Source organism: Alosa alosa, chromosome 24 (genome assembly GCF_017589495.1).
Source record: "Alosa alosa isolate M-15738 ecotype Scorff River chromosome 24, AALO_Geno_1.1, whole genome shotgun sequence".
NCBI classification, from domain to species: Eukaryota; Metazoa; Chordata; class Actinopteri; order Clupeiformes; family Clupeidae; genus Alosa; species Alosa alosa.
Genome location: NC_063212.1, coordinates 15,049,837 through 15,075,393, shown reverse-complemented (window position 1 = coordinate 15,075,393; position 25,557 = coordinate 15,049,837). Strand labels below are relative to the sequence as shown.

The following is a 25,557-nucleotide window of genomic DNA, read 5'->3' as shown; positions in this document are numbered from 1 at the left end:
GGATTCATCGTATCTGACCCCCAGGAAAGTCCTCCCGGTCTCCTGTGTCCATGGAGACACCAGAGACTACCCCACCACTGAACTTCGCGATGACCACCACCAGGGAACCATCCTCCGACGACGGGTGTGGTTGATTCCCTACCCGTTCCTGTCCTAATTGGGCGAGACTGCCCAGCCTTTCACCAACTGTGGAGGGAGACTCAGGAGAGGCTGACCCGAGTACCTCGGAAGCGGAGAGGTAAGACGTATCCGGAGAACCCGCAAATACAACCCTCAGAACCATTAACTCCAGCCTGTGCTCTTGCAGGGATGGCAGGTGCCCAGGCTGACTCAGAGACTGGTCCAGACACGGAGGAAGAGAACATGGTCCCAGGAAGTGCTCCAATCTCCAGCGAGGAAGACGTCCATGGCACCAAAGAGCTTCCCCCTCTCACAGGCCAGTATGGTACAGCCCAGTTACAGGATCCCACTCTTACAAATGCTTTGAAGAATGTGCAGGTGATAGAGGGAGTGGTGCTAGGGGATAGGACAAGCCCTACCTACCCCCATTTTGCAGTAAACCGGGGGTTAGTGTATCAGGTGGTACAGAAAAATGGTGAGGTGCATGAACAGCTCCTTGTACCACAGCCCCACCGGGCCACCGTACTCAACCTAGCACACACCCACCCGCTAGGGGCCCACCTAGGGGTGCACAAAGAGATAGAGAACTATTGTCGTGGTTGCCCTGAGTGTCAGCGGGTGGCGCCAAAGCCCACATATAGAAACCCGCTCATTCCCTTGCCCATTATCGAGACCCCGTTTGAGAGAATTGGACTGGACATCGTTGGGCCCTTACCGAAGAGTTCCAGGGGACATCAGTACATTCTGGTCATCCTGGACTATGCAACCCGATATCCGGAGGCCATCCCGCTGAGGAAGGCTACGTCCAAACAGATCGCCAAGGAGTTGTTCCTTCTGTCAACTAGTCTGGGGCTCCCGAAGGAGATATTGACAGACCAAGGGAGTCCATTCATGTCCAAAGTTATGAAAGAACTCTGTACTCTGCTGAAAATCAAACAGCTGAGAACGTCGGTCTACCACCCCCAGACAGACGGGCTCGTCGAACGTTTTAACAAAACTCTAAAATCCATGCTGCGGAAGGCGATCGGGGAAGATGGGCGCAACTGGGATCAGCTGCTACCGTACCTACTGTTTGCGGTGAGAGAGGTACCTCAATCGTCTACTGGTTTTTCACCCTTTGAGCTCTTGCTGTCTTACAGACCCCGAGGACTGCTGGACATCGCCAAGGAGGCCTGGGAGGAGCAACCGTGCCGACAGCAGACCCTGATCGAGCATGTCGGGGCCATGAGAGAGAGAATGAAGGCTGTCTATCCCATGATGCGTGAACAAATGGAGACTGCACAACGGCAACAACAAGCCTCCTACAATAGGTCTGCTCAACCCAGAGAGTTTAAGCCCGGGGACCGAGTGCTGGTCCTGGTGCCAACCGTGGAGTGCAAATTCCTGGCAACCTGGCAGGGGCCATATGAGGTCATTGAACGGGTGGGAGAGGTAAACTACAAGGTGAGGCAACTGGATAAAAGAAAGCCTGAGCAGATTTACCATGTTAACCTGTTAAAGAAGTGGCACGCCAGGGAGGCGTTGTTCAGTTGTCTACCCCCCACAGAGACCAAGGAACCAGGGAGAGAAGAGGTTCAGGTGGGTCCAAGCCTGTCCCCACATCAGCGGCAGATGGCCCTGGGTTGGTGGATCGCAACCCGAGATGTCTTCTCCTCCCTACCTGGGCACACGGAGGTGGTCCAACACGAGATCCGCACCATGCCTGGCAAAACGGTAAACCAGCGCCCTTACCGCGTGCCGGAGGCTCGTAAAGTGGTGATTCAGGAGGAGGTAAGGAAGATGCTGGAGCTGGGGGTGATCGAAGAGTCCCAAAGTGCCTGGGCAAGTCCCATTGTACTGGTTCCCAAACCAGACGGGTCGGTACGATTTTGCAATGACTATCGGAAATTAAATGAAGTGTCGGAGTTTGATGCGTGCCCCATGCCTCGGGTGGATGACTTGATAGACTCCTTGGGGCATGCTCGCTTCATAACCACCCTTGACCTCACCAAAGGCTACTGGCAGGTGCCCCTGACCCCGGCGTCGAAGGTGAAGACGGCCTTTGCCACACCAGGGGGGCTCTACCAGTATACCCGGCTCCCGTTTGGTCTCCACGGAGCGCCTGCCACGTTCCAGCGTTTGATGGACCGCGTCCTCGCACCCCACAAGAGGTAATGCAGCTGCAGCATATTTGGGCGATGTAGTCATCCAAAGTCCCGATTGGGCCAGCCACTTGCCCCGGGTACAGGCTGTGATTGATTCACTCGGGGAAGCAGGGCTCACGGCAAACCCAAAAAAGTGTAGGCTGGCCTTCAGCGAGACGAACTACTTGGGGTACACCATTGGGCGGGGGTTGGTCAAGCCTCAGGAAGCCAAGTTGCGGGCCATACAGGACTGGCCCACGCCCATCACCAAAAACAGGTGAGGTCATTTTTTGGGCCTAGCCGGGCTACTACAGGCGGTTTATTACAGATTTTGCTACCATTGCTGCACCTCTAACAGAGCTGACAACCAAACGCCACTCACAAATGGTGAGGTGGACTCCCCAGGCGAGGCGCCGTCGACCTGAAGCAAGTCCTGTGTTCCAGTCCGATCCTGGTGGCCCGGACTTCAAGAAGGACTTCATTGTCCAGGCGGACGCTTCGGAGGTGGGTCTGGGTGCTGTACTCGCCCAGGCACATGACGGTGAGGAACATCCCGTTCTCTACCTCAGCAGGAAGCTACTTCCAAGGGAGAGGAACTATTCCACTGTGGAAAAGGAATGCCTGCGCTGTGACCTGGGCCCTGGAATCCCTGGGTTCTACCTCCTGGGTCGACGGTTCACGGTGGTGTCGGATCATGCCCCTCTACAGTGGATGGCCAGGAACCGGGAGACTAACAGTAGGATTACCAGATGGTTTTTAAGCTTGCAAGCATTTAACTTTTCTGTTGTTCACAGGGCTGGCAAGCGCCACGGCAATCGCGGATGCCCTGTCCCGCGGCGACTTCTTCGCCTCCTTCACCCGGCGGGGCGCCGGTCTCGGGGGGATGTGTGATGTCACGAGAGGCTGCGTTCTGGAGGGCCGCTACGTTCCCCTGAGATGGCTGCAGTCACGGACAGCTTTGGCTCCATCTGCTGGGGGAGTTGGAAACTCCACCCCTCAAACACACGATATCCCAACACACCTGAGACCGATCAGGGCCTGATGAGCTGAAGGGCTTTTAAGGCCCAGAGACACAGTTGGTGTTAGAGTGGGATTTGAGAGACAAGCTCAAGTTGTGCTCTCAGAGGAGCTACAGACGGTCGAAGTGGCACTTTCTACCTGAAGACTGGAATACTTACCTGAAGACTGGAATACTTACCTGAAGACGGGAATACTTACCACCGGATTGGCCCACGGGCTGGCGGTGCTGTCTAAAAGTAAGGCTGAAGACTAGTTTTCACAAAAGAGATTTACCTGAGGGAATCGGGACTATGACTTTTCGTTTGAAGAGACCTTGTTTAAGTTTTGACGGTTGAACAATCAACCTTATCCTTAGTTACCTTTTTGTTAATTCCCCAGAACTTGATTAAAAAACCTTCGTTATACCCTAAATTTGTGTCCTTGCACTGCTGAACTGTCCCGCCGAGAGCCGTGTAGCCTCTCATGATATCACACCTCCATGAATGCGCACCAGCACACATCCATGCAAAACATTAGAAATTACACGATTAGGCTACAATGGGAAACATAACTAGATGTGCCGCAGAGCGGCACAAAATATGACCACCGCCCAGTCCAGCACATTTTTTCCACAAAAATCAATCACGCTGAAAGGCCTATATGATTCTAACTGTCTCACTAAATTGCATTATCCACACTCAATTCTCACTGGTATCTACTAGACAACAAGTACCAAAACATAATTAGTTCATAGATTTCACATGTCAAATTAATTTTATACAACCCTACCTCCATCTTGCCTGTTCATAATTCTGAGAAATTCTTGAATTGTGTGCATGTACATGTTTATGTTATGTGTGTGTGTGTGTGCATGCTTGTGTGTGTGCCTGCGTATGTGCCTGTGCATGCATGCGTACATATGTCTACTGTGTGAGTATGTGTCATACGGCCCCACAGTTCTCAAGATATTTACAGAGAACTGTGTCTGCCCTACCCTCCTTTCGTGGGGTCCAGTCCAGCAGGGGCTACTACAGATCAAAACGAAAAATGACGGTTCCATGCTATCCATGTAGGGTTACATGCCCACCAAGTTTTGTGTACCCCGGTCTTTCAGTGTCCCGAATCCTTTGTTGGTGTACGCCACTAAATGTACACATAAATTATTTTATTGTAAGGCCCCCATGAGCGAAAAGTACACAAAACTTGGCATGCATTGGAGGGTGTCATAATGATCCTACACTTTTTAATTTTGTGCAGTTTTGAACTTGTCAGCCAGAGATATTGTGATGAAAACACCTCATTTTTGCTTTTTAATTTTTAACTAGGTGGCTATACATGAAATAAGTGGTAATGGGATGGGTTGACATGCCCCCCTTAAGACCAACATACATAAAAAGGTGAACCTCCTAGGCCCCACGGTTCTCAAGATATTCACAGAAAACTGTCTCCGGCCACCTACAGGCCAGTTGGTGTATAGTAACATAAATTAATTTATTGTGTGGCTGTTTAAATTATTAAAATTTCCCTCAGGATGACTAAAGTATCTATCTATATATCCATCTATCTATCTACCTGTGCGCACACCTTGAAACTAGATGATAATGATGGTGGTAGTTGTGAATAGTAGCAACCAAAGCCTGAAGTATCATCACAGAGGCTAGATAATGGCAGAGCCCGTTTACATTCTCTGCTACTAGTGTTTCTTAACGCAGCTTCTTCTGCTGTGTAACGTAGTTAGCGTTAATCTTTTCACAACAGCGACACCTCTGTTCAGGAGAATATTGCAACTAGTGTCGCGACCACCCACGAATGGAGTATAAATGGTTCTGGCTTCTGTGGCGTCACATTGTCAGCTACCGGGTCGGATCGTCGAGTATGTTGTTGTTTCCAGGCGCGGCGTTTGATAAGGAAAACACTCCCAATGCGGACTGGACATCCTACTAAATTTGAATAAGCTTTTGACTACGCCCTTTAGACTGTTATGATAGGGCCCACGGTAGTTCTGGTTTAACCTCAGTTTAACTTGGAATCAGCTAATCCTGTGTGAGTCGTTACACAGCAATGACGTTCAACTTTGTGCTCAGCTGCGTGTTAAACTCCTGACAGAGCAATTGACCCATTGTGTTTGAAAGAAAAACAAACATGTTTGTTTCATTACATGTTTTGTGATTTAGTAAATGTGACAACCCCTCTTTTCCTTTTCCCCCCAATGTATACGCTTATCTTAGGCTACTTGATTTAATTAGAAAAAGTGGATTACTGAATTGTAGTGACTATTTAAACACAATAAGGATGTGTTTCATTCAAAACTAGACTGTTTCATGTAATTGTAACGTAATATGGTTTGATAAATTGAACAGCCCAAACTTTTCATTTTTTGACAGTGTACGGATAAAATTGTCTGCTGAATTAATGAATGTAAATGTAACCTTTACAACTAATTTGTGAATGTGTTGAAAGGCATAGAAAGTCCTCACTTTAGATGAGCTCACAAAATATCCTTAACTAACCACTTGCAACTCCTGAGTTAATCATGAATTATAATATTTGGAAGTGGTTTCTACAACATTTATCCACACCCTAACTAATCAATAGTGCATGTGTTTATTCATTATTTTCCTAAAGGCTTGCCTATATACATACAGTCGGCAACTAGTCATAATCGTGGTTACCGCCCCCAGTTGCCGTGGCTGAAAAGCCCCCGAGGGGGAAAACATTTGTTTCGATTGCATGTAATCTAATGGAGGTGCACCGGCGTGAGTACAGACAGCACCTATAAAAATATTAAATCTTTTAGCAAACATCACTAAACGGCACAAACACTGAGAGTTATCTGTGTGTCAAGGAGGTTAAAGGAGAATTCCGGTGTGATATTGACCTAAAGTGTATTGAAACATGATACCGAGTGTGAACGTATGTCTCGTAGCCCATCTCGGCTTGTCCACTGCACTCCAAAATCTGGCGCTAGTTAGCCGATGCTACCAACAGCTTTTTTTCAATAGTGGTGCTTGGCATCGGCTAGCCATGCAAATAAATCACTGTTTTACACCCATTTACGAGGGCTCAATGTATCTCCACACTTCATTGGTAGACTTCGAGGGCCCTGACATTTAAAACGAGACATTGAGAACTTTGAAAAAGCACTGGTAGTTTACTTACAATACGATTTATACAGACAGTATCTTCACGAAGTTTAGCTTTTGCAGCCATCTTGAATTTAGTCACGATAAGTCAAGCAACGAGTAAGAATGAACAGGTATGATAAGGGATCAGATTCCAAAAATAATTCAGTGGAAATGCATGGATTCCAGTTGCTGCTACTGGAAGAAACTGGAATCCATGCATTTCCACTGAATCACTTTTCTTACAAATAATGAACAAACCATTTACCAATTGTTTACAAATGCTTAATAACTGATGAATTGTGTAGTTATTATAAAGGGTTACCAACTTTCTGCTGTGTTGTGCATCTATTACCTGCTAATGGCAGTACACTCTAAAAAACATTGGGTTAAAAACAACCCAATTTCAACCCAATCACTGGGTAAATAGTGGTCGAGCCCAGCACTGAGTTATATTAGCCCCGAAAATTGGGTTGTTCGGTCAACCCAATGAGTTGGGTTGATAGTCTAACCCAAACATTGGGTTATCGTAACACTGTTAGGTTAAACCTACATAATTGTTGGGTAGGCTATCTTATATAACCCAGGATTTATATTATTTTCAGTCATTTCTGGGTTATGCTGACCTAATTTATGGGTTATTCTAAGTATCTTATTTTTCTCCTTAATCCAATCATATTAATTGATAATAATTCAAATAAATGTTTGCAAATCATTATTGTTACAATATAATGTTTTAAAATCCATCCAATGGGCAACAATAGCCATGCAATGAAATAAAACAGTTCGACATTTATTTATTTTGCAGTTTATTTTTTGAACAGATAGCTAGAAAAAGCTTGTGATACTTCCATGAAGGCAGGCAGAATCCACCGTCCGTTTTGGGGATCACACCTGTGAATCAAAGAAAAAAAAAGAGTGCATTAATCACTGTTATTTACAGAACTTTATATCAAGATTTCCATGAACCATTATCATTGAATGATGTTGACAAACATTAAAAATCCACCAGGAGACAAAATATTAGCTCAACACACTCGGAAACCATGACCACCTATGGAGTTGTTATAATTGTAGCTTCTAGTTCTAGATGCTAACGCTAAATGACTGTCTGATGCTACAACCAGAGCCCGTCTTCTTTGCTACAACCAAAAACACCCAGTAAAGTTAAGTTACATGGCTATAATATGAAGCTACCCTGAATTAATTAATAAGATGTTGTTTGCCATTATTATTACTGTACGTGTGGCTTGTGAAGAGACTAACATTACTTCAACTGTGTTGGCTAATATTAGCTGATTAGCTGCAACCATAGTCTAGGCTACAACCACCACGAAGCATATTTAATTAGCATTGATGCTAGCTATATGGTCTGCTAATGCTAACCAGCTTGGTATGCTCATTTTAGTTTGTTGTAAAAGTTCGTTTTGTTTCTGTCAGCAGTTCATACCCAGTGAACAAAGAACTATGTTTTTATGAGTCTGTCTTTGTGTATATTTAACACGAACAGTAATTGTAAGTTAGTACTTCTATACTCTTTGGGCTGAACGAAATTGGCAGGCAGAATATCCATTCATATCATGAAGGGTAGCTTCTACATCTCTTTAAAATCCGTCTGGATAAAACATTTAAAAAAAGATACATACCTTACGAAATCGCCTGATTTCCATTGCATGCTGACAGCTGGTGGACTGGACAGTTGGAAGAATAATGATGTTTTTTCGAATTCTCAAATAACTATGCAGCTGTGTTATCATACTGTACTTAAGTAGAAATTTCACGTATCTGTACTTTACTTCGCTGCCTATAGACCCCTTCTCCTCCAAATTCTACTGGTCTCTAAGCATAATCCTCTTTAAGAAAACTCATGTAAAAAATGTTTGCCAACAGCTGCGTGATTATCTCAGTGTTCTTGCAAAGGCTCATGGGAACACAATGAAATGGTGACACCAAGGCATGTGTTCATTTGCCTTACTGGTTCAGTGCTTCACAATGATCTTACTTGATTCTGTTGGATAAATTGCTGTGGCAAAATACGTCAGTTCAACATTGTGTTTGAAAGAAAAACATGAGTTTATTTAATTTAATGTTTCATGGTTTAGTAACCGTGACAAATCCTCTTTTCCTTTTTCTCACAGTATACACTTAATTCAATTAGAAAAATGGATTACTCAATTGGAATAACTATTTGAACAAAATAAGGTTGTGTTTCATTCAAAACTAGACTAGTTTGATGTAATTGTATAATGTAATTTGATAAATTGGACAGCCCAGACTTTTCCTTTTTTACAGTGTACATGTAAATGGGTGCTGTTTCCCTTTGTTTTTTATTGTTCAATACAGCCCAACTGCCCCAGCCAATTCTAAATGTAAGTTTAAGTGCTATATCCAAAGATCGCTGTATGGTGGAGCTGCGCTGCACGTCACCTCAGGAAGGACAGCATATCTCCTGGGACTACATCAGGGATCCTGTGCTCTTTGCTTACAGTGGCTTGGATAAGAACGATTCTGTCCTGTGGGCATATTTACGAGCAGACACCCCCACAAACTTTACCTGCACAATCAGTGACGGCCTTCGGAATTCAAGCATAAGTAAACAGCCATCATGCAAAGGTGGGTGTCATCAGCCATGCTGTGGCTAGTTTGACAGTTTATGATATAAAATGTTTCATACATTGACTGTCGGAAAAATGCACTTAAAGGCGTCATTGAGGGCCTGTGTGTTGTTTGGGACAACAAATTAAAAGTGTCAAAAGAAAACCTCACTTGATTCCCCCCCCTAGACGCCCCATGCAACTGCTGCGGTCGTCACCACTACATACCAGCAGTGTTGGTGACTTTTTACTTGGTACTACTATGTAATATCTGGACTGTATCAACACGGATGCCAATAAGTAAGTGAAATGTAGTTCCTAAATATTGGTAACCTTCTGATGTTCTGCATAACCCCTAGGCAACATATCTGGTTACCCACCATATATTATCCATGAATACATTAAGACGATCCCACACTAAGTACCACCATGCACAAAGACACTGGAACAATAAATGGTACCATGTTTAAAATGTATGTCATTGCAATTTGTTTAGAATTAAAACCACTAACTCCACCTTTAAGACAGGTTTAATTTATTTACCTTTTGGAAATAAGTAGACACACATGAATGAAACATTTATAATTTGTGTTTTTACAAAAGTGGAGTTGTTTTTTACAGTGGAGTGGACTTAATTTACATTTACAGGGACACAACAAGAAGAGACTCACGCAGAGACTCCAGAAGAGCAACAAGAAGAGACTCACACAGAGACTCAAGAAGAGCAACAAGAAGAGACTCATGCAGACACTCAAGAAGAGCAACAAGAAGAGACTCATGCAGACACTCAAGAAGAGCAACAAGAAAAGACTCATGCAGAGACTCCAGAAGAGCAACAAGGAGAGACTCACCCAGAGACTCCAGAAGAGCAACAAGAAGAGACTCACACAGAGACTCAAGAAGAGACTCACGCAGAGACTCATGAAGAGCAAGAAGAAGAGACTCACGCAGAGACTCAAGAAGAGCAACAAGAAAAGACTCATGCAGAGACTCCAGAAGAGCAACAAGAAAAGACATAAGAAATAAGGACTTCAAAACAACAAACAGTGTGTGTGTGATTTAATTCTACAATTCACACAGACAAAAGTCAAAATTACATCTCAAATGCTTTTCGCACAAAGATGAGTAAAGACACATGTGATCAAGCTGTCATCCACAGGTTTAACTATAGCACCTCCTGGTATGGAGAAGAGAGAGTGGCTCCAACATCCTTCTTCACCTCTGTACGTGAGAAGTTTACCTTGTCATACACAGTCTGAGGCTGCACAAGAAAAGGGGGTTAAAAAAAAAGAGAAGAGTGATGTTATTTGACTCTGCTACCTGTACTCAAAAGTTTCACAAAAGTGTATATTTTTATACAACTGTCTCCTCTTTCTTTGTGTACTAAGAGCTATTTAGTATGCCAGTCTACATGCACAAGTCATACCCTTTCTATTTTGCATTTCTGATGACAAACGATGAATATATATGATGTGTGTCACACACAAACACACACACACACACACACACACACACACACACACACACACACACACACACACAGAATAGTTGCCATGCGTTTGACATTAGATATCTATGTAATTCATCTTAATTATCATACTAAGCATACCCTTCTCTATCAAATCTATGTAATCTAACTTCCCTTTTCACAACATTATGTACACTGTAAAAAAGCTATTTTTACTTAAAATGTTTAGTTAGTATAACTCAGTTTTTGTCTTTTGTTGATTATGTTGATTTTGCCTTTTGAGATTACTTGCCTAAAATAAGTACAATTTAATGTTGAGGTGGAAAAGTAAACTCATTTAAATCAGGGGTGGGCAACTAATTTCCCCAATGGGCCACATGACAAACTGGGACTGTAGAGGAGGGCCAGACCCAAAATACCGAACTCAATTCTGTTCAATTCTATTATGTTCTTGTATAACATTAAGCAAATCATATGGTTTTGTTCACTACTCGTAAGAACAGATGAAAATGTGAGGGAGACAAAGAAAAAACAGCAATATTTAATCTATGTCCTGTCCAGTATTTAATCCTCATTCTCGAAAAATATTTTTTGACGTTGACATTTTTTTTCTATGTTTTTGGTTTAACTTTATGCACAAAACTGTGATTGGTCAATTCGCCCTGTTTGAGCCGGCTGCTTTAAGCAACCTGTGGGTAGTAGCATCATACCAGTTCGCTAACTTAAGCTTTGGAAATAAACTCAGACATATTTTGGTTACAATGACGGGGTTATCCGATTGTAAACTGTCTATCTGCCAGTAACGTTTTGAAATGAACACTTCGTATCGCTGAACACTGGTATGATGCTACTACCCACAGGTTGAATGGAGGGAGCAGGAAGAGTGAGAAGAGTAAGAATTAGAGGAGGCTGAAGAATAGGATGTGGAGGTGAAGAAGTAGGATTAATGCCTTTGGTGAGAGAGCTGCGATTTTTTCACAACACACCACATGATTGGCACAATGTATTCACATGTCGACTTTTTTTGCCGCAGAAGGGGTGGGATGTGTAGACAACTGCCATATTGGCGTTGCAAACTAACTCCATGCATTTCTATGGAGGATTTTTTGAGTGCTGTGTCTCCTCGTTAAAAAGTCTCTAACATAGAACACTGAACATGAACACTGCTCTCAAATCATAAAAAGTGATCAAAATGATATGCACTATCAAGCACTGGTGTTTACCAATATGGATGACCTGTGCATTAGAGTGCAGAATGTGTTTAGAGTTTTGCTGAAAGGCGTAAGTGAGATCTGCAAATTGTGTTTTACCATGTGAAATGGTTTGATATTGACAGCATACTGACCAACTACAACCCCAAAACAGAAAAAGTTGGGACGTTGCGTAAAAAACAAATAAAAACAGAATGTGATAATATACAAGTCTCGTAAACCCATATTTAGCAGCAAAAAGGACATAGACCAAAATGTTGAATATGAAAATGTGGACTATTTCATGGAAAATATATATTCATTTTGATTTGATGCCAGCAACATGTTTCACAAAATGTTGGGATGAGAGCATGTTTAACACTGTGCTCCTTCACCTCTTCATTAAACAAAATTCTGTAAATGTTTAGAGACTGAGGAGCAGGGCTCCGAACCGGTCCAAGGAACGAAAACGAAAACCGGAAACGAACGGAATTTTACGAGGAGCGGAAACGGAAACGAAAACAAAATGGTCTTCAACTGTTCCGGAGCAGAAACGTTATTCTGAAATGCACAAAACCGGTTAATAACGTTTTTTTTTTCGTTCTCTACAGAGAATGTCTAATAAAGGGAGAACTGCCACTCTCGGAAAACTTCCGGTTTCTGAACTGGTTGCAGTTCCCCCTGTGGTTCCACATGAGGGCGCTCGTCCACGAGTGCAGAATACATGGAGGTCTATGGAGCTGTACCCCTCAAAATCCACTTTTCTCGGGTTGTACTTTTTTTCCCAAGTAATTTGAATATTGTATTCGAAAGGGGAGGCAAAGAAAATACACTTGGTTGAGTATTATATTTTTTAAAGTCACTTAATTGTTCTAAAAAGCCTTTCAAACGTGTCAATGACGTCATTCATTAGCACAATGCTAGCGTGTTATGGGCAACAACGACCCAACCTGTAAGAAATCAAAAGGACATAAGTACTCGTTCATTTAAGTTTTGACTTACAAGCCGCTATGTAGCCAACTACATAGGCGAACAGCCTAATAATTTGATTTCTGCAGTTTGAAAAAAAAAAAAAAAAACGAATAAATGGACCTTTGGTCCAAATATGTATATTTTGTCTTGCTGTTGTAATGTAACCTATCCGTCTGCCACTTCGGACCTTAGGCCAGCTCGTAGCGTAGGCTACTGAAACTGATTTGGAAATTGTTTGTAGCCTATGCGTAATAGCCTATTTTTGCCTGTCCACGCCTTGTCGTTTTAAAGTCGGGATTTGAAATGTTTGCGCAATTATAGCCTATTCTATGTAGAAGAGTTAAATGGGAAATTTGAGATGGGCCTTGTCAGCAACAGACAGGTTCGTTTATAAACAGGGTTGGAATTATAGCGCAAGCCTTTGAAGATCTCCATATGGATAAAACTTAGGCTACAACCAGGTAAGGAGTTTAGCACGTATCCAGAAATATTTTTCATAAGAAATTATTTATAGGAATAGGTTAGGCCTACAGTAAGTCTGTAGGCTATGGGATGGATAGCCCATCTGAATGTTTTTGGATGCCGCCTGTGATTTATTATTTTTGGGCATAGCTACGGTATGGCTAAATCAAGGGGAAATAATGAGTACGTCTATTCTAAGGTAAAGTCCACAAAAATAGACTTGATAGGCCCGCCAAACACTGCCAGAACTTTAAGAACGAACGATATTTTGCGTTCCAAACCGGTTCAGGGCCCACTTCCCCGATAACGACGGAGACACGCTCTTAAAGGAGAATTCCGGTGTGATATTGACCTAAAGTGTATTGAAACATGATACCGAGTGTGAACGTATGTCTCATAGCCCATCTCGGCTTGTCCCCTGCACTCCAAAATCTGGCGCTAGGTAGCCGATGCTACCAACAGCTTTTTCAGTAGTGGTGCTTCGGCATCGGGCTAGCCATGCAAATAAATCACTGTTTTACACCCATTTACGAGGCTCAATGTATCTCCACACTTCATTGGTAGACTTCCGAGGGCCCTGACATTTAAAACGAGACATTGAGAACTTTGAAAAAGCACTGGTAGTTTACTTACAAGACGATTCAACATGGCTGCAAACGTTAAACTTCGTGAAGATACTGTCTGTATAAATCGTCTTGTAAGTAAACTACCAGTGCTTTTTCAAAGTTCTCAATTTCATCGTTTCATCTTACGATCGTTCGTTTGGTTTTTCCGACTGTTTCCCGAACATGCTCGTAGCGTGAACGCGCATGCACTGCTCTTAAGATGCTCTTAAGGGGAGCTGTCCACGTTAATAGTTCTGAAATATCCTCTGATTTGACGGTGATGTCAGGTGACTGCACGTCACAGCTATAGGCCTACCATTTAAACTTCGGATCTACACATTAATTCACATCAATATGAAAATAGAAACACTTTGACATCTGCATGTAAGCATCCCAAGTAGGTTATATACCACACAGAGACATAAATAATTGTAATTATTTTAAGATTAGATTGTTGCACCATGCAATAATTTTTCAACACGTTTGAAGATAAGAAAGAAGTCGAGTAAGAAAGAGAGGAAATGTGTAGGCTTAGATTTTGATGCAGTAGGCTACAGACTAAACCAAATGTTGCTTTCTCTGCTTTTTACCTCATAGGCCTAATGAAATATTCACTTAGCAAAGATAATAACTATTCTGGCAACGTCTCGTTTCATAACTTGATTGCATTTTTGTCTGCTTTTCATCACATTATTATGACCATTAAATGTAGGCTATTTTGCACGCTAAAAATCTGATTCATCACAGGTAAACACAAATAAAGAATGGGAACGTAAATTGGATTATGTATTCTAAGTTGTAATTCCTCTGTATGTCCTGTTGGTGACCTCAGTGAGAAGTACTGTTAAGACGCTCTTAGCCGGTAACGAGTACTCTGGAGCACTCTACGAGTGTTTTCGCGATGCTCTTAAGCTACGATGGTTTCGGGAAACAGTCGGCAAATCTTAAGACGTTCGTAAGAGGGACTTTACGACGCTCTAAGGCTTAAGATGCTTTCGGGGAAGTGGGCCCAGGACCGATATGTTGGTGGCGGAACGCATGCAAGAACGAAAACATTAAACATAGGCCTACCTGAACCGTTCGGAACGGAACGTTTGAAAAATAATTCCGTTTTCAAGCCCTGCTGAGGAGACCATTTGCTAGAAAATGCTGTCCCTTTACTCCCCAATACAGGATTTCAGTTGCTCAACAGTATGGGGTATTCTTAGTCATGTTTTTTATTCTATTATGCATTCCATTATGCACCCAATTCGACAAATCTGGACTGCAGACAGGTCATCTCTCCTCTATGGAGAAATACGGTTTGAATATGTGCAGAATTCATTTTGGCATTGTTTTCCTGAAAGATTGAAGGTCTTCCCTGGAAAAGACATTGCCTGGATGGCAGGATATGTTGCTGAAAACCTGTACATCATTCAAAATTGATTGTGCTTTGCCAAATGTGCAAGATGCCCATGCTATAGGCACTAATGCTCCTCCACACCGTCATAGATATTGGGTTTCGAAGTGAGCACTACAACAAGTTGGATAGGTTGGACACTTGGATAGGACCTCTCCTATTTAGCCCAGATGAGTCCATGATTTCCAACAAGAAAATTTTGATTGGTCTAACCACAGGACCTTTTTCCATGTTACCTCAGTCCATTTTAAACAAGCTCAGGCCCAGATAAGACGGTGGTATTTTCTGTGTCATGTCTCAATACAATTTTAGCTGTTACAATTTTGGCTGCAGTTTTTGAATTGAGTAGATATGATTATCAGAGGTTTTCCTGAGCCCATACAATGACAGGTCTGGTGTTGATGCAGTGCCATCTGAAGTTCAAAAGACTGCGGCCATCTAATTTGTTTTTCAGCTCTTTCCTTTTGTTTGCAAAGATTTCTCTGGATTCTCTGAATGTTTTAATAATATGATGTCCTGTGGATGATGAACTCCCCAAATACCTCACAATTTCATGTTAAGAAGCATTGAAATGACATTGTTTCGTCATTTGTGCACACAGGTTTACACAGAGTGATGAATACACAGAGTGATGAATACCCCTACATCTTTACTTCTAAGAGGCCCTGACTCTCTGGGATGCTCTTTTTCATACCCAATCGTGTTGCCAGTTCCTTTTTTTTGTTTTTTGTTACTCCCGTCCCAACTTTTTTTGAAACATGTTGCTGGTATCAAAAATATTTTCCATGAATTAGTCAAATTTGTCATTTTCAACATTTGATATGTTGTCTGTGTCCTTTTAGGAGGGAGATTTGCAGATTATTACATTCTGTTTTTATTCACATTTTACACAACGTCCCAACTTTTTCTGTCGAGAAAAACTGTAAAAAGCATGCAAACCGCTTGCCCTTTAAATTACAGACTAATCTGGAAAAGGAATTGCAAGTTGTGCAAACAAATGCTTTCTTAGTGTAGTGCACTTACACTACTGATAATTCCTATTTCACCTAACTAGGTCATTACAAGTAAAGTATGTTTATTACAGTTTTTCTCAATAGTTAAAACACTAAAACCCACTGGCTGAAGAAAGTTCTCAGTTGCCTGAACTCATTTTAGCTAATTGTTCAGTCTGTTGTCAAAATGTTTAAGGTGGGAATGAGAAAGTCTGAAAATGTTTACAATAAACTATTTAAAAGGACGAGGATGTATGCAAGGTGGGGGATGAGGAGGAGGAAGAACAAAGAGCAAAGCAAAGCAGCAATAGATCAATTTTAAGATGATAGAAGATGTTTTCGTTCATCAAAATACAATGATGGAAAAATATGAAATTTGTCTTGATGAAAAATGCACTTCTCCCTGAGAACTACTTATGTTTTGAACAATGCGTTTTCTATTTTTTTTGTATTGTTTACTCACTGCTTGATAGTGTATATCATTTTGATTGCTTTGTTTATTTGAGAACAGTGTTTGAGCACTGGTGAATCTGTTTTGAAGCGAAAGTTTCATTTTGAGCACAGGTAAAACTGTTTTGAGGTGAATGTTTGATTTTGCAAGAGGAGTCAGAGGTTTTGTAAATAGTGCTTGAAGATGATGTTTTGTGTTTATTGTTTTAAGAAAATGGAGCAAGGTTTCAGAAATTGTATTTTAGCTATTGAGAAAAACTGTAATAGTAAGGTTAACTAACATGTTAAGTAAGGTTAACAAACTAATTTTACAGTGTAGGACAAACTTCAGCCATTCAAGTATAGTTTACTTAATTGTTTACTTTTCCACCTCAAAATTAAGTGAAACTCATTTTATGTAAGTAATCTCAACAAAAGACAAAAAACTGAGTTGTACTTACTAAACATTTTAAGTAAGGAAAGCTATTATGTTTTACAGTGTGAAGGGAATATACATCAGTCATGGCATTTTTCTCAGGAGTTCCTGAAACGACATGACCTGGCTTGCATTAAAGTAACATAAATGCATATTTGGGAAAATGTACATACATTGTTTTGCCTCCCAATAGCTCTTTCATCCACAGATTCATAGATGGTCATGTCATACTGTACACTGGTCGATCTCAATTTCTGGTAAGGACAAAACATGAACAATACAATGGTACAATACAATGGTTTACCAACATATTTGAATCAATGAATGAAAGTGAAATCCTGAAAACATATATTTATGTGAGTTATGTACTCAGACAAACATAATCAAGACTCAGATCTTCAAAGGCTTAGGCGTGTCTGTTGCGTGTCAGTTGTGTGGTGGCTGCATGGCCTTTTCTATGTCTTTGCTTACCAGAAGCGTGTCTGATGCGGCGCTGCGGTGGCCTCTCTGCCAATTAAAACGTCTCTTTTTCTCATGTCATTTTTTTTCTTCACTGTTTTGAATGGAATGGCGTTTGCGTGTGGCGTGAAAAATAGGCGTGAGTCCTATTTCTAGCATGCACGCGTTTTTGGCGCAGCTGAAGCCACGCCTAGCGCAGGCGGTGTGCAAGGTCTAACCTTAACATGGGAGCCAAAATTAAAACAGACACGCCACACAACTGACACTCTCACGCCACGCACCTGGTGTGAAACGGGCCTTATACAGGTAGAGCTGCTTTTCGACTTTTCATTAGCAACCTGCTGTTTTTGCACAATCAGACAATCTGAGCAGCTTAAAACTAAAGATACGGTCTATATGATCTCAGTCAAATTGATAAATCTGAAAGCGGGAGTGGAGACTGGGAGGGGGGTAGAGAGGTTTGTTGGCCTTTCTTAGCTGATATTTCATACAGCAGCTTAAAAAAATGCAATACATAAAATCATATAGTATATTAGATAAATGTTCATTCACCTCAGTATTTTTTTTCTGGTCTGCAACTACGTCTGCATAAACTGTGTCCTGTTTACTGGAGTCAGCTAATAAACAGCAGGGTGAAAAACATTTGATTAGATTTGAATGTGTAGTCTTAACAATAACAAACAGTTATGTGGGTATTATAAAGAATACTATAGGCATATACATTATAATGGTTGTGATACTGATAATGAAAACTAATTTTGTGACCAAACATGCACAGTGTGCATTGACTGCACATGAACAGTCCCTTACGAAAATGAACCATGGTTTTACTATGTTTCTTTTGGGTAATCATGATAACCATATGGTTATCAATATAGTTGATAAAAAAGCATCAAGTCCTGTGTGAGGATCGATCTCACGACCTTCAGGGCCCAGTTTTTCAAAAGTAATCTAGTGGGATTTCGGATAACGGATTGGATCAAATCTTGGAAATGGGTATTTCAAAAGCAAAAGAGGGGTTCCGAAATAAGATCATGTAATCCTATTTTACATTGATCTGGAGGATTGGATCGACCTGATTCAAAATCCGGATTACCTGTGTTTCTAAATGGAACTATATCACAATCTAGCCTATAGTGGCTATGTAAGGAACAACAGTTAGAATAGGTGGCCTGAGGTAGCTTTGATTGTGTTATCTATAGAACACCACAATAAAACATTACAAACATCCCATTCCATTATCAGACCCCTCATCTTATCCACAACAAATACATAAATACAATCAATCATACTTTGTCTTTTATGTAACATTTTGTGCATTTTGTTTTTTGACTCAATGCAAATCAAACCAGCTAGGTATGGTGAAGGAAATGTGATGGTGTGGGGCTATTTTAATTCCAAAGGCCGAGGGAACTTTATTAGGATGCATAGTATAATGGATCCATGAAATAACTGGCCTTTAAAAATAAAAATCTGCCTGCCTCTATGGGAATTTAACATAGCAGTGCCAATCCTCATGACCCCTGTATTTTAAGGAAGAACATTTATTTATTTATGATACATTATTCATTGTCCTTAAAAGGTAGGATATTTCCTAATTTTTCACTTAAGGCATTAAGATCAATTTCCAAAAGATACATTTATATTCCTCTATTTAGTCAACTTTGGCATGGGTGCCAACACTTTTGACCATCACTGTACATAAATAGAGTAAACAACTGTAGGCTATTAGCTTTTCAAGGAGGTGCACATGAAAGCTGTTGACGTGGGTGCATCAGTGTGTGTTTGTGTGTGTGTGTGTGTGTGTGTGTGTGTGTGTGTGTGTGTGTGTGTGTGTGTGTATGTATGTGTGTTTACAAACCTTTGTGTCTCTTGTAACAGCAAACACCAACTGTTATGCTGACAATTATAAGAACTCCGCCAGCTGCAGGGATTACCACAAAATACAGGTACCGCTCTGTCTCAAATACATATAAGCACAAGTACTTGATGAGCATAGATCAATTAAATCAAATAAATCTTGTATATCACACCAATATACATCATGACACTTATCATCTGTTTCATTATGATGATGCAGTTGTAAAAGCAGTGCAACCCTCTTCACTCGCATTGAATTGTCAAACAGATCATCTTAGCCACATATCACTGCTACCTGAATAAAAGCATTAAGTAAAAGCTCACCAGGGGGTGGAATCGTGTTGTTAACATCAGGCTTCACAGAGTTATTTGAAGTCTTGTTGTCACATTTGATGGTTGCATCTACCAGCTTTTGATTATTGGCCTCACTTGCAGTACATGTACATGTGACACTACCCTCTGCTGGTGATAGAGAAAAGTGCAGTTTGGCACCACTCCCTCTGCAATGCCCACTCCATGAAAACTGCACATCAGGCGGACCACTTGCATTGCAGAGCAAACTGACCGTGCAGGTGTTATTCAGCTGGTGAACAGTTACATTCTTTGTGATGTTTACCGTCAGAGTGGGATCTGCAGACACATTAGTCATCCTTTTATTTAGGAAACATTAGGCATCCGGCACCCAAAAAGACCAATAATGGAATAAGTGACTCTCAGAGTTATCAATATTGAGGTATTATTACTGTTCCTCATATACAGTTACACAGGCTGATTACATACAGATAAATGGACACACACACACACACACACACACCACACACACACACACACCAGTATGGGAAGTAAGCAATACAGTATAGTTACACTGGTCACATGAATAGATTTTATAACTCAACTATGTATCTCTCAGGTGCCTCTTTTCTCTTTCTCTCTTTTTTAATTGATAGCACAGACTCTGTATACTGCGTTAACACAATAATGGTAATAACGTTTCATTGCACATATATATATCAATCTATCTTTATTGCAAACCACACACTGTGTAAAACTGGACTGTCTGATCAACTGTTTCATCCACAGCTAATAAATAAGACAGTGCTGATGTAATCCAAAGTATTTAGAACACAAAACAGTATCAGGGTTATATATTCCACTGTAAAAAAGGAAAAGTCAGGGCTGTCCAATTTATCAAACCATAACCTGCAATTACATAAAACAGACTAGTTTTGAATGAATCACAACCTTACAATGTTCAAATAGTCATTCCAATTGAGCAATCAATGTTTGTAATTGAATCATGAAAGGTAGTGTATATACTGTACTATTATATACGGGGGAAGGGTGTGAGAATTGTAAACATTCAAAATGTTAGCCAAGTCCCCTCAATCTGCCAGACTTGACAACTTCAGCTTTAAGTAATTGTAACGTAATATGGTTTGATAAATTGGACAGCCCTGACTTTTCCTTTTGCACAGTGTATACACGCTAAAACACACAAATACACACACATTGACAGGGAGGGAGAGAGAGAGAGAGAGAGAGAGAGAGATGATCTGCTTACCATAAACTTGTAGTTGAATCATCTTTGTTTTCAACTGTACACCTCCTTCTTTGCTTTTGTAAACACGTGAAAACAGTCCTGAATCTGCTTTTGTTAGTTTTTTTACAGTTAAACTTAAATTGTTGGAGTTCATTTCTAATCTTCCTGTGAATTGGCTTTTAAAATGAACACCAACGTCAGATCCATTAAATCCTGCAATTATTTTCTTTGTACCGTTAGAATTAAAAATCCATTCAGCAAATTTAACGTTGTTCCTCTGATATTCAGATGGCAGCACCACTGATCCTCCAACAACAGCTCTCATTTCAATCACATCATCCGCCCCATACACACCTGAAATACAACAGAGAGAACACTGCCTTTCAATGCAGAATACACTGATGAGAGTTACACTGTGCTATCCTTCAGAAATAATGCATTAGAACAGACATACACAAATGAATTCCTATCTCTTGTGATAGGGATGGCCGTGCGGTGATGGAAAAATAGGAGAACTGCCAAAATGAGAGTTCACCCTCATTTATTCAGCCAATACTTCCAAATAATTTCAATAATCAATAGGGCAATTCCATGCAAAGGTCATGAAAAGTTGTGAACATACAAATATAACTCTTGTTAAATTGTTCATTTAGGTCTATATTTTATTGTTTGTAACTAATCTGTCACGGTTTGGAGTTTGTGTTTTGGATTTTGGGACTCTTAGTTTGTAGTTTGCTGTGTTCTCTTGTTTACTTCCTGTTGTCTTTGTTACTTCCTGTGTCCTGTGCCATGTAGTGGTGGATTTCATTGTTTGTTCTCATGACACAGTTTGCGTCGTTCAGTTTGCCAAGATGATTCGTTCTGAATCGTTTGTTCGTTTGTTTAGTGGCATTTCCGGTACAACGTAGTTCAGCAGTGAATCATGGAATGCAGGTTCTCAGCTCCACGTTCGTGCAAACGGTCAACACAATACTGTAATTGTAGCGGCAAATATATAGCTGCAACTTCATGATAATGTGTACTTGTAGACAAACAGCAGTAGCTAATGTGTTCATTCATCTTGACATTAAATTGACATATTGAGGGTAAATAGAGTATAGACTACGGCTAGATCAGCTAATTTCTTTTAAAAAATGTGTTCATTCATAAAGGAACAAAGACCCAGTATGTCAACAAACATATTTAAAGGCTTGGCAGAAAGACTATATTGATGAAAAGGTTTCAAGTCCCCATTTTGCCTAGGCTACAGAGCCATAATCACTCTGCTTCTAGCCAAGAACGAGTGACTGACTGAATGAGAACGACAGACCGAAGTGAAACAGGTGGGGTCTTGGCGTGAGAACGAACGAATGAACGAACGAACGAGACAGATTGAAGAGAAAACTAGATGTACCGCAGAGCGGTACAAAATATGACCGCCGCCCAGTCCAGCACATGTTTAAAAATAAGTCACGCTGAAAGGCATATATGATTCTAACTGTCTCACTGAATTGCATTATGCACACTCAATTCTCACTGGTATCTGCTAGACAACAAGTATCAAAACATGATTAGTTCATAGATTTCACATGTAATATACATTTTATACAACCCCACCCCCATCTTGCCTGTTCATAATTCTGAGAAATTCTTGAATTGTGTGCATGTGTGCGTGTACATGTTTATGTTTATGTGTGTGTGGGTGTGTGTGTGTGCGTGCATGTGCATGTGCTTGTGTGTTTGCCTGTTTATGTGCCTGTGTGTGTGCATGTGCATGCATGCGTATATATGTCTACTGTTTAAAGTTTCCAATGACATACGCCTCAACACAGATTCAGGTAAAACATCAGTCCTAGTGCTACTGGACCTTAGTGCAGCATTTGACACTGTTGATCACAATATTTTACTACACAGACTAGAACACTGGGTTGGATTTACAGGCATAGTTATCAGCTGGCTAAAATCATATCTACAAGAAAGGAGCTTCTTTGTTGCCATCGGAAACTGTACCTCAACACCAACGTCCTTGACCTGTGGTGTTCCCCAGGGGTCGATCTTGGGGCCACTATTATTCAACCTCTATATGCTCCCACTTGGACAAATAATTCAAAATAATTTGATTTCATATCATAGCTATGCAGATGACACACAAATTTACTTAGCTCTATCACCAAACGACTATGGTCCTCTTGAATCTATTTGTCAGTGTATAGAACAAATCAACACCTGGATGTCTCAAAAGTTTCTTCAGCTGAACAAAGAAAAAACTGAAGTAATTATATTTGGTAAAAATGAGGAAAGACTTAGGGTTGCCACTCTCCTTGACACAAAAGGGTTGAAGGCAAAGGATACTGTTAAAAATCTTGGTGTATTAATTGACAGTGATCTAAATTTCAACAGCCACATGAAAGCGATAACTAAATCAGCTTTTACCACCTCAAAAATATTGCCAAACTCAGAGGGGCTGATGTCAAAACATGACTTAGAAAAACTCATTCATGCATTTATCTCCAGCAGGGTTGATTACTGCAATGGACTGTTCACAGGCCTTCCTAAAAAGACTATTAAACAGCTTCAGGTGATACAAAATGCAGCAGCTAGGACTCTAACAAAAACTAAAAGAACTGACCACATTACTCCAATTCTTAAGTCCTTGCACTGGCTTCCAGTAAGTCACAGAATTGACTTTAAAGCACTATTGCTTGTTTATGAATCAGTAAATGGAGCAGGACCTAAATACTTGTCAGACATGCTTCAGCAGTACACACCTTCTCGTCCTCTCAGGTCCCAGGTGAAAAACCTGCTAGTAAAACCTACAGTTAGAACTAAACATGGTGAAGCAGCTTTTAGCTGCTATGCGGCTCAGCTGTGGAACCAACTTTCGGATGACATTAAAAAGGCCCCAACTGTAGCCAGTTTTAAATCTAGACTTAAGACCAAACTGTTCTCAGATGCTTTCTGCTAACTGTGCCGAGTTACAAATTCTGAATCTGCCTTGATAATTATTCTACTTTGTCTTTTATTACTTTTTTTTACTACTTTTGCCTTTGTTTTTGCTTACTAATTATTCTTTATTTTTAAATGATTTTACCTTGTGTTTTATGTTTTCTTTTTATTATGATCTTTACCTTTTAACTATTCTTTAACTATATTGCCCTTCTATGCTTTTATTTGTTATTATTGTTTGGTTTTGTTTATGTAAAGGCTTAGGGCCTGTCCACACGGAGACGCTTTTTAGGTTAAACGCAGAGGTTTTGCTTCGTCTTGGCCGAGCGTCCAAACGAATCCTGTAAACGCACTGCCCGAAACCGCACTTTTCTGAAACCTGGTCCCAGAGTGGAGAAATCTGAAACCGTAGCCCATTTGAGTTCGTTTAGACAGCGAAACCGCACATCCTGCTTGCGTATCGATGATGTCATCGCCCCACCTCAGCTGCCCTGGACTTACACTTATAGTATTGCCTAACAATACTAGTTTTCATACATGACATTACCTACGATTACTAGGGCTGTCACTTTACGTTCGAAAATCGATTGCACAATCGATTGGACCAAACAACACAAGTTTCGAAAACTAAAATAAGGAATCGATTTTAACCAAATATGTATTAATTTTAAACGAATTTAACAAATAAAAAGGATAGATGTAACAAAATTCACAAACAAGAATATAAGAATATAAAAGAATTCCGAAGTGCAGTAAGCATTGCGAAAGCTAAAAAGAAAATTGCCACCAATTTTACGCACCGGAAACAGCTGTTTCAATCAGCTGCTGTGCTGCTAGTGTTTTGCCAAAAAATGGAGGACAACGCGATCAACCTGTGCGACATGAGAGAGACGAGTGATAGGAGGAGTTCGATGTGGAAGTACTTTGGATTTTTGGTATATCAAACTATGGAGAAGAGCAAAAGCGGTAGGCTACGCAAACTGCAATCGAGTTCTACGTAAATTAGTTTGACATTTCTAAGCGTAAACACAGACACAGCTACGTTGCAGCATGCAGCAGTACTGCAGACACGGAACTTAACGCCAATAAATAATCAGAAATATTGCTGCCCTGTGCGTCTACAAGCTCCCTCTGTACGTTCGTCCTAATGCCTGTTAGTTGTTTGTGAATTGGCCTATATTTGCCGTTGAAAATGGAAACGTAAACATAAAAAATCGATTTTACAATCGATTCAATGAACACTTATGTCTCAAAAATCGAACAGGATTTTTTCACAAAAGTGACAGCCCTAACGATTACACTCCGTTAAGATAAATATCACAACTGATGCTGCGCAGCGCCGATAGCTTCCCGACAAACACGGGACGTCCCCCGGACCTTATGCCGACAATCACGACGTCCCCATTGGTCCCGAACGTCATGTTCTCTAGCGGACGTTCCAGTGACCTTATTGACGTCCGGAGCAAGTTATCGTTTGGTTATTGCGTGACGTCCGGTGCAGGACTTTCTGGGGACGTCACCGTCAGGTCCCTCGGATGACATTTGCATTTGGCCATTTCAAATACCTTCTAAGGACCCGACAATAACGTTATACCGGGGACATGGGGGGGACGTTTGTTTATTCACACATGGCAGCGGAGTTGAGAGCGCTCTGGCTACCGCCTGCAGGACGGAGTCATCACATCCATGCACGACTTCATGTTACACGTCTGGGGATGACTAAAGTATCTATCTATCTAGTCTGTTAGTCTGTCTAGCAGTAGCTGCATTAGCCTACCGTAGTCTAAGGCAAGATATCATACAGTTTATGAAGTTGTGCGTCTATTTGCTCATAGACGCACAACTTCATAAACTGGGAAAAG

General features: G+C 41.1%; 2 protein-coding genes across 3 annotated transcripts in view; one reads left to right on the top strand and one right to left on the bottom strand.

Moving 5' to 3' along the window:
• LOC125289084 (basement membrane-specific heparan sulfate proteoglycan core protein-like) overlaps window positions 1-25,557 on the top strand; it is a 947,802-nt gene that overhangs the window by 585,046 nt on the left and 337,199 nt on the right. The window lies entirely within an intron of this gene.
• si:cabz01074944.1 (signaling lymphocytic activation molecule) overlaps window positions 10,091-25,557 on the bottom strand; it is a 35,242-nt gene continuing 19,775 nt past the window's right edge. For both annotated transcript variants that reach the window (XM_048235972.1, XM_048235973.1), the window contains exons 2-7: window positions 20,792-21,124; window positions 19,555-19,860; window positions 19,232-19,327; window positions 17,923-17,987; window positions 17,085-17,165; window positions 10,091-10,219 (exon numbers count right to left, since the gene is read on the bottom strand). In XM_048235972.1, the coding sequence (XP_048091929.1) occupies window positions 10,124-10,219; window positions 17,085-17,165; window positions 17,923-17,987; window positions 19,232-19,327; window positions 19,555-19,860; window positions 20,792-21,124 (977 nt within the window). In that variant the 3' untranslated portion in view covers window positions 10,091-10,123. The remainder of the gene's footprint in view (window positions 10,220-17,084; window positions 17,166-17,922; window positions 17,988-19,231; window positions 19,328-19,554; window positions 19,861-20,791; window positions 21,125-25,557) is intronic.